General features: G+C 35.1%; 1 protein-coding gene across 1 annotated transcript in view; it reads left to right on the forward strand.

Annotated features, from left to right (window-relative positions):
• Positions 1–9,564, forward strand: part of ankrd28b (ankyrin repeat domain 28b) — a 29,010-nt gene extending 19,446 nt beyond the window's left edge. Inside the window, exons 21-28 of the mRNA XM_051131287.1 lie at positions 7–226; positions 1,524–1,611; positions 1,697–1,780; positions 3,577–3,722; positions 3,826–3,908; positions 4,031–4,113; positions 4,199–4,290; positions 8,026–9,564. Coding sequence (XP_050987244.1) covers positions 7–226; positions 1,524–1,611; positions 1,697–1,780; positions 3,577–3,722; positions 3,826–3,908; positions 4,031–4,113; positions 4,199–4,290; positions 8,026–8,309 — 1,080 coding nt within the window. The 3' untranslated portion in view covers positions 8,310–9,564. The remainder of the gene's footprint in view (positions 1–6; positions 227–1,523; positions 1,612–1,696; positions 1,781–3,576; positions 3,723–3,825; positions 3,909–4,030; positions 4,114–4,198; positions 4,291–8,025) is intronic.
• The last annotated feature ends 428 nt before the right edge of the window (positions 9,565–9,992 follow it).

Here is a 9,992-nt window from a genome sequence, read left to right on the forward strand (position 1 = left end):
ATCCAGGCGGTGACGGGCCACGAGGAGTGCGTGGAGGCTCTGCTGCAGCACAGTGCCAGTTTCATGGTACGGGACTGTAGGGGGCGCTCTCCAGTGCACCTTGCGGCCGCCTGCGGCCATGTTGGGGTTCTGGGGGGCCTTCTGCATGCTGCCCAGTCAGTAGAGACCATTCCTGTCATCACTGACCACCAGGGCTACACGCCCCTGCACTGGGCCTGTTACAACGGTGAATAAACGCACTTGCCGATCACAGATCGATACACCCTACCTGTTCAAGAGCCTGCTCGCACCATGTTTGATGAAAATAATGCACGGTTCTCACTGTCACGGAAATTATAGGAATTTTTAAAACCGTTTCCAGACATGGGAAAAGTCATGAAAATCTCTATAATATGAAGTAAATTTACTACTACTTAATTTCTGGTTAGGATCTGTTTAAAGGCTTAGGAAGCCGAAACCTCTGGAGCAACACTACCAGTCAAACGTTTTTAAACAGTAAGATTTTTGATGTTTTTTAAACATCACCAAACCTGCATTTATTTGATCCAAAGTACAGTAAAATTTTGAAATATTTTTACTATTTAAAATAAATAATTTCTGTTTGAATAGATTTTAAAATGTAATTTATTTCTGTGATTTCAAAGCTGAGTTTTTAGCATCATTACTCCAGTCGCATGATCCTACAGAAATCATTCTAATATTCAAATTTGCTTTTCAAAAAACATTTTTGTAGACTTTTTTTTTTTTCAGGTTTCAGTGAACAGAAATTCAGAAGAACAGCATGTTAGAATGATTCCTAAAGGATCATGTGACACTGAAGACTGGAGTAATGATGCTGAAAATTTGGTTTTGATCACAGGAAAAAAATTACACTTTAAAATATATTCAAATAGAAAACAGTTATTTTAAATAGTAAAAATATTTCAAAATGTTAGTGTTTTTGCAAATTTAAGGTAGTTTGCCTTTCTGGGAATTTCATTCACTGATTACAGCATTATTATTATTATTATTATTATTATTATTATTATTATTATTAGTTAATGTAGTAATCATGATCGACAAGTCATGAAAAAATTCATTGGTCAGAAAGGGTGGAAACCCTGTAAAACACTTTGGTGTCTATTTGTTTATCATTTCTTGCGAAATGTTGAAACCAAAATGAAAGCATGTTATTTTAAACATACAGATGTCACTTGCATTAATCTCAGAAACAACTCGTGTATATATAATTATTTTAAATAATCTAGGAAAAAAGTCTAGACTTGCTGAGAAAGGGTTCATAGAAATGCAGTTTAATTTCAAAATGTTTTTGTTGAAATCTCAGACATCGTTTTTATGACTAGACCCTACAAGGTCAAATGCCAACCAGCACAATCACAAAATATGATCGGCATCACATTCACTATTCAGACTTTTTGTTATTGAGAGGTCTTTTTTTTTTTTTTTTTTTTTTTTTTTTTTTTGTGAGCAGGACTCCAGAAGCTTGTTAGATAAACTGTTGTTGCATCAAATTCTCTCTGCAGGTCATGACACATGTGTTGAAGTTTTGCTGGAGCAGGAGTTGTTTCATAAGACTGAAGGGAACACCTTTAGCCCCCTTCACTGTGCTGTGTAAGTGGATTTGGATTGGGTTGATATGTGTTGGTGTGTTTAAAAGGGCAACATATTGAAGTTGTTGTTTTTTTATGACCTTCAGTATAAATGACAATGAAGGAGCAGCTGAGATGTTGATAGACACACTTAGTCCTGCCATCGTCAATTCAACTGATTCCAAAAACAGGTACTGGTCTTATGTTTATTCATTCTTTCATTAAGATCGATGTGACTTGTGAGGACTCTTTCTTTAATTTCTTTCTTTTTTGTTAAATAATCTGCAAAATATTAGAAGTGGTGCATTCCACAAAATATTAAACCCATTTAAAAATCTTAAGAAAGCATAATGCTTTTAAGAATTCACAAATGCTATGATTCAATTAAATAAATATATGGTAGGTTTAATATATGCGCTTTAATTATTTGCATACATATAGGTTATGTACGTGCATCTCAGAGCGGCTCCATTCATAGTAAATGCTGCTTCACATACTGTTATCATTTACATGTGTGGAGCATCTCAAACTCCATTTCTGCATGTTGTTGTGATTTTGGGTTTATTATAACGTTCTTCTGGGAACGCCACGTATGCCATTTCATCAGATTCGTAAGGTAAATCATTTATAAACCTACGCAAACACAGGAGAATACATCAATATATTTCTCAATGTGCTAACTGTTCATCACGAGTTGAATAAAAATAAAAGTTTAACCCCTCATGCTGAGTTTACATGTCCACGTATTCAAGAAATTAGTGGCTGTAGCTTTTCTATCGTAAAGAAATGGCCAAATATTAAAGATTAAGTGGACATTTGAATGAAATGTTGAGTGAATATTATACAGTGATTAGATCGCACAATGAAGTGTAAAAATAAATTTAATGTACATTTGTTCTATTGTTTTTAATTGTTTTTAATACATTATATATTTTAACCGTTTTGTGCAGTAAAACCATATGATTACTTGCTTTTAATACTTTATTTGAACTAATTATTATTTCCTCATTGCTATTATATATTTATAATAGCAACCTTTCAAAATTATTTGTCAATTAAAATAAGTCTGAAATTAAATAAGAAATTTTAGATGGACTTAAAAGCAAAACTTAAAAACAAATGATCTGCACAAAATTGCAACATATAAAAAAACATAAAACTGACCTTATAAAAATAAATGCCAATTCAAAATATTTTAAATACTATAGTAGTTTTAAAATATTGTTAAAAAACAGTGGGATAAAATCTTACTTAAATGTAAATGGTAAATTTTCAGGTTTTTGGAATTTTTATTTTTATTTTTTTTAAATCCTACTTTTGCGAACTAGTCCTAGTCACCCAATTGAAAATTTGTTATATGATTGAGAAGATTTTAAAAACCTACTTTTGTAAACCTAGTCCTTGGTTTTTCACTCAATTTGGAAAAAAAAGTTGAAATTTACTCTTTGGGAAGCTATAAACAGGGTCATTTAGAAAAGGGGCCTGTCCAAATTTACCCAAAATCCTATAAAACCTAAAGGAAAACTTAAAACTTCACGAAACCTTCTGAACTTATACGGCAGGTGATTCTAAACGGACATGCAAAGTTTTAAGGATATTGGACCACAGCTGGCACTATAACGGTCATAAATGTAACAAAACAATATTTCTTTGGTAAATTACCTGTATTTGCCAAATATAAGCTTTTTAAAATTGATTTAGGTGGCTTGCTAAATTTTATTTTTTTTTTTTCCATATGTGCTTAAATGCATTAAAGCCCTGGTATTTGCTGCTTGCAGCAATATTTTTTTCTTAAATCTAGAAAATTTTAGGTATCATCAATATGCGCTTTACAAGTATTAATAAACTGTCAATATGCTAGAAATGTGTATGCAAATAAGCAACTAGTTAATAGTGAGAATTAGTCCATAAAATAAAATGCTGAATTATTTTTTAATCCTTTTTGTGGTAGAGGTCCAATTTGTAACTCTTTTTCTCTCTGTAACAGGACTCCTCTTCATGCTGCTGCGTTCACAGATCATGTGGAGTGTCTGCAGCTCTTGCTGGGTCATAACGCACAGGTAAACTGTGTGGATGCTGGAGGCAAAACCCCACTCATGATGGCTGCTGAGAACGGCCAGACTAATGCAGTCGGTAAGACTTTGACACTCAAACCTCAAATGTTTCTCATGTTTGTAGTTAACGAAGTTTGTGTTAGGTTTTTCGATGTGTCATGATGTCTATCTGTGTTTGGCAGAGGTGTTAGTGAGCAGTGCAAAAGCAGATCTCACGCTACAGGATGCCAACAAAAACACTGCTCTCCATCTGGCCTGCAGTAAGGTATGAAACAGTTTGTTCTCTAATGTCTCAATTCCTCAGAAGCTGTAAGCTTCTAGTATGGATTGTGTAACGTTATCCTCTTAATTACTGTCACTGTGTTGATTTTCATTTGATCACTATAGGGTCATGAAACCAGTGCCTTGTTGATCTTGGAGAAGATCACTGACAGAAACCTCATCAACTCCACCAATGCAGCTTTACAAACGTATGGTCAACACAGAAATTATGCACTTACTGATGTACAATAATATATTAAAGAATAAGCCTAATATTAAGTTGTCTTGTTGCAGGCCCCTGCATGTGGCTGCCAGGAATGGCTTGACGGTTGTTGTTCAAGAACTACTAGCTAAGGGTGCCAGTGTGCTAGCCGTGGACGAAAATGGTAATGACTCTTTAATGTGTTTTTTTTTTTTTTTTTTTTTTTTTTTTTTTTTTTAAAAGAAGTGTCTTCTGCTCACTAAGCCTGTATTTATTTGATCCAAAATACAGCAAAAGCCATAACAATATGAAATATTTTTACTATTTAAAATGAGTGCTTTCTGTTTGAATATATTTTAAAATGTAATTTGTTCCTGTGATCAAAGCAAGATTTTCAGCATCATTACTCCAGTCTTCAGTGTCACATGATCCTTCAGGTTTATTCATTCTGATATGCTGATTTGCTGTTTAAGAAACATGTTTTGTTGTTGTTGTTGTTGTTGTTGTTGTTGTTGTTGTTGTTGTTGTTGTTGTTGTTGTTGTTATTAGGGGCCAAGCACCGAAGGTGCGATGGCACCTATTGTATCCGTTAGAATTCTTATTATTATTCTGCTTCTTCTTCTTCCGCTCTGGAAGTCTATGGCAGCCCATAGAACCGATTGCAGGAAAGTTGTGAAATTTGGTACACTGATAAAGGACAGTCCCATCATTGACCATAGCAAATTTGGAGTCTCTAACTCAAACTCTCTAGCGCCACCACCTGTCCAAAATTTCAATAGTTTTATGCTAATAACTTTTGAACCGTAAGGCACAGAATCAAAATTCTTTTTTTCTCTGAATCCTTGGCTCATGCCGAGTCGAATGAATTCCAAAATTCAAAAATCGTAAGGTTTAGTTTTTTTTCTATATTTTTTTTGTTCTTAAAACATACTTTTTCGAACTCGTCCTAGACGGTTTGTCTGATTTTCACCAAAATTGGCTCAGATCATCGTCAGACCATGTTGGCAAAAAGTTATGGAATTCAAGTTGATTAGTCAAACCGTTTTCAAATGACGTGCGAATGATTTCTACGAAAAACACGCAAAAATGGTTGTAAGGCTATATCTCCGCAACGGTTTGGCGTATTGAGGCCAAACTTGGTGTGTGTCATAACAAGCATGACCTGAGATTACCTGCAGTGTTTCGGCAGAGTGCCACCTAGTGGTCAGGAGATATGAAAAATGGGTATTTTTGCTTATAACTTCTGAATAGTTAAGCCAAAAATCATGAAACTGGTCTCTTTAGATTTGGTGCATCATGCCGAGTCAAACCATATCCAATTTTCCCATGTCAGCCAATTTGGGTGTCGGCCATATTGAATTTTGTCCAAAAATGCTTTATTTTACAAACGCATTGACGTATCGTTACGAAACTCGGTATGTGTCTTCGGCACTGTGCCCTGACAGTACTCAAAAAGTTCGGGGGCAGCGCCACCTTGTGGTCAAAAGTTATAAAGAAATTTACAAAAATGCTAATAACTTCTGCTTACATTAGCCTATTGTAATGAAACTTATGTCAATAGATTCCTTGGGTCAAGCCGAGAACATTGATAACGTTATGCCGAAATTGGCCAAACTTCCTGTCCGCCATTTTGATTAATGTACAAAACCTACTTTTTCGAACTCCTCCTAGACCGTTAGTCCGATCTTCACCAAATTTGACTCAGATCATCTTCAGACCATGCTGGCAAAAAGTTATGAATTTCGTGTCGATACACGAAACCGTTTTCGTTTAGCGCTTCAACGAATTTGCTGGAAAGATGCCAAATTACATCTGAGGCTGTATCTGTGCAAAGCCTTGACATATTGACACCAAATTTTATATGTGCTATTGTCACCACACCCTAACCACGCCACATAAATTTGGTAACAGCGCCACCTACTGGTCAGAAGTAATACACCATTCATTAAACATTAATAATGAAATTTCCAAAAATGCTAATAACTTGTGATTGCTTTAGCCTACTGTAATAAAACTGGTCTCAAAATATTCCTTGGGTCATGCCGACAACATACATACCAATTATACCATACTTGGCCGAACTTCCTTTCCGCCATTTTGATTAATGTTCGAAACCTACTTGTTCGTACTCCTCCCAGACCGTTGATCCGATTTTCACCAAAATTGAGTCAGATCATCTTCGGACTGTCCTGACTCAAAGTTATGGATTTCGTGTAGATAGAATAAACCGTTTTCGTACAGCGACACTACATATTTTAGGCTTGATGCCAAAATGATTCTGAGGCTGTATCTCTGTAAAGCTTTGGCATAATGACACCAGAATGTGTGTGTGTCATTGTGACCTCACACGGAACACATCACATCAATTTGAAAACAGCACCACTTATTGGTCAAAAGTGATAAGCTTTATGTTATTGGTTTTTATTTATGATTTTTCAGCCATTTCAACTGATATCATCCTAAAATGACTTTAATTACTCATTGTTACAGTCGGTCTGTTGCTCCTTGCCATGCTTAGCTCCTCATTCTCCCTCTGTTGTGCTTGGCCCCGCAATTGCTGCTTGCAGCTATATTTATTATTATTATTATTAGTAGTATTATTATTATGATCAAAATCAATATTTAAAACAGTTGAGAACCTTTCTTCAGGATTCTTTGAATAGAAAGATACAAAGATCAGCATTTATATTATTATTATTATTATTTTTTTTTTTTTTTTTTTGTAAAGAAATTATAGAAATTAATACTTTAAATTAAAAAAATGATGATAAAGACATTTATAATGTTACAGAAGATTTCTATTTCAGGTAAATGCTGTTCTTCTGAACTTTCCATTCATCAAAGAAACCTGAAAAAAATGACTTTTCAACATCATAAATGTTTTTAACAGCAAATCAGAATAAACAGAAAATGTTTAAATATTATATATTAATATAATAATATATAATTTCATATTCATATATTATATAATAAAATATTAATGATTTAGTAATGACTGCTGCTGAAAATACAGCTTTGCCATCACAGAAATGTTATATAATGTTATTATTAAAATTAAATTAAAACATTATTAAAATGGGAAACATTTATTTTAAATTGCAATAATATTTCACAATATATTGTGTTTTTCAAGAAAAAAAGAAAGAAATGAAGAATTGGTGAAATATGAGACTGAACCTAATTTATTATTATTATTTTGTTTTATATATTTATTTATTCATGTGAACTTTATTATCTTTATTATTTACTGGTAATGGAGTTTAGGAGCTCATGGAAATTTTGAAACTATGAGATTGACATTTTTATTACAAGGTTTATAAATAAGTAAAACAAAACCTTGATCTCCCAATTTTATTGTGGTTTTTAATTACCATTTGAAGAGTTTATTTGCAAAAAACAGATAACTCTATTTTTATTTATTTTCAGAAATCATGGGGGGTTTTTGTGCATTCCAAGTAATATCAAACTGCTGTTGGGTTGTTTTAATTAAGTAATAAGTTAAACAAATACATGCAGCTGTACTAAAGTTAATCGAAAGTATGTTTTTTATACATATTAAAAGTTTGTTTTATAGCAAAAGCAGATAACTCCAATAATCATTTTTTGTCAAAAGCAGATAACTCCACATTTCAAGTTTCAGAGTTACAAAAAAACACTCGTTTTATCTTTGTAATCTCATAAACTGACAAAGTAGATGCATGACAAGCGATATGTGTGGAGAATAATGCACGTCACTTTGTTTATTTTATTTTATTTTATTATTTTTTTTTTTTTTTTTTTTTGCCGTTTATCGGTTTTTGCAAATCAACTCTTCTTTTGTTGTCTACTGTGTAGGTTACATTTGAAAATAATTATCAGTATCCGTTTCAGCATGCATTGTAAAAGCGTCCTGACTGGTCTTCTCTGCTTTTTCTGAAAGGCTACACTCCGGCCCTTGCTTGTGCTCCAAACAAAGATGTGGCAGATTGCCTGGCGCTAATCCTGGCCACCATGATGCCAGTGTCCCCCGGCGGAGGTGCAGTGCCCAGCCTCACGTTCAGTGCCATCAATCACTACACCAGCCCCACTAAAAGCGTCACGTTCGACAGTCTGCCCATGCTCCGCTCCGAACACAGCTCCTACTGCAGTTTCAACAGCATCGGCCGCCACGACGGCTTCTACAAGGACGACGAGCTAAACGACTCTGACTCAGAGACTTACTGAGGAGGAGGAGGAGGAGGAAAAAAGGAAAGGAGAGGCGCACATCTTGTCTTAATTACCCAGCGGCCGGCCACTCCGCAGAGCCTTAAGAGTCTCTACACGCAACACACACAAACAAACACACAAGTATGAGGCGCAGCAGGCTGGCCCTCCCAGCCCCCTTATCCATCAGCTCAACCTTTGCCAGCGCATCTTGCCCTACACAAATGAAACGGATAAGTGGGCGGACGTCTTGAAATGGCAATAAAAGACAAGAATCAGCAGCCTGGGACCAACTTTTTGCACGAGCAGTTTGACACTGTTGTCGTAGTGCAACTGGGATTCGAGGGAGGATTTGAATCATTCCCTCGTGAAAGACTGGGATATTTGTGATGCTTTCAACAGTTTCGATTCAGTGTGCACTTCTGATCATTTACAACTTGGAAAGAAATGATTTATTTTTTAAAATGCGATTTTAATACCAGTTCTCTGTCCCTCTGAGGGGGATAAAGCAACAAAACAAAAAAAAAAAAAATCAGAGTTTCAGTAGTTTAAAAAGCGCAAGGGCAAAATTGAGGACATCAGCATTGTAGTGCTTTTGGCCACAAGCATGAGTGATGTTAAAAAGCTAACTGTCTCCATCTTCAGTTTTAGGATAAATTATTCTTTTTATCTATGGTATTTATTTTTACTTTCCATATTTCATCATCATTTTGTGCCTTCATAAATTACTGTATGGAGGGGAAGGGGCAGCTCGAGAGAACAAATCTACGATGCACAAGAAGTTCAACACTACGTCTGTGAAAAGCACTGAAAATGAAGAGGCAAACGGCTCCCAGCATGCTTTGCTCCAGAATGAGGAACACTGTGTAAACCAATGGTAGAACAGCATTTGATCTCTTTGTATGTTGATATATGAATATAAATATATATTATATTTTTTCTGGCTCTTATTAACATGACTTTTTTGGGCAGGTGTGCTCGCTTTGATTTAGCAAAATGAAACCACTCAATTCTTCTGTGATGGCCTGTCAGAAACCTGTGTTTGTCTCTTTTCAAGCTTTGATTTTGGAATGATTGAAACTGGAAATCTGTTCAATACAGCTTCCCGGCTGAGAGAGGGGGTCAGCAGGTGTCTGTTTCCTTTCCTGTCCTTTTTTTGGGGAAAAAGGAGAGCGATTGGTGCAGTCGTTGGCCACTGCTGCCCCCCTACTCACAACAAGAGATTCCTGTATATTTTATGGTTGATTAAATAAATAAATGAGTTCAGTACTTTGAATCTTATTTTTGTTATTTTTGAATGTTGTTATTAATATATATATGTCCAAGATGTTCACGTCTTTTCTTTCTTCAGCTGTAAAGAAATTGTTTTTTGAGTTAAACATTTCAGCATTTTTCTCCATATAATGGACTGATATGGTGCCCCAATTTTGAACTACCAAAATGCAGTTTAAATGCAGCTTCAAACGACCCCAAATGCGGTTGTAAACGATCCCAGCTGAGGTAGAAGGGTCTTATCTAGCAAAACGATCAGTTATTTTCATTAAAATACAATTTAAATACTTTTTAATCTCAGACGATCGTCTTGTCTTGCTCTCCCTGAACTCTGTGTATTCTGGTTCAAGGCAGTTATGGTATGTCGAAAAACTCCAATCGTATTTTCAACTCAAACTCTTCAGAAAATCATTTCAGAATCATCCTGCATCG

Source organism: Labeo rohita, chromosome 16 (genome assembly GCF_022985175.1).
Source record: "Labeo rohita strain BAU-BD-2019 chromosome 16, IGBB_LRoh.1.0, whole genome shotgun sequence".
NCBI lineage: Eukaryota > Metazoa > Chordata > Actinopteri > Cypriniformes > Cyprinidae > Labeo > Labeo rohita.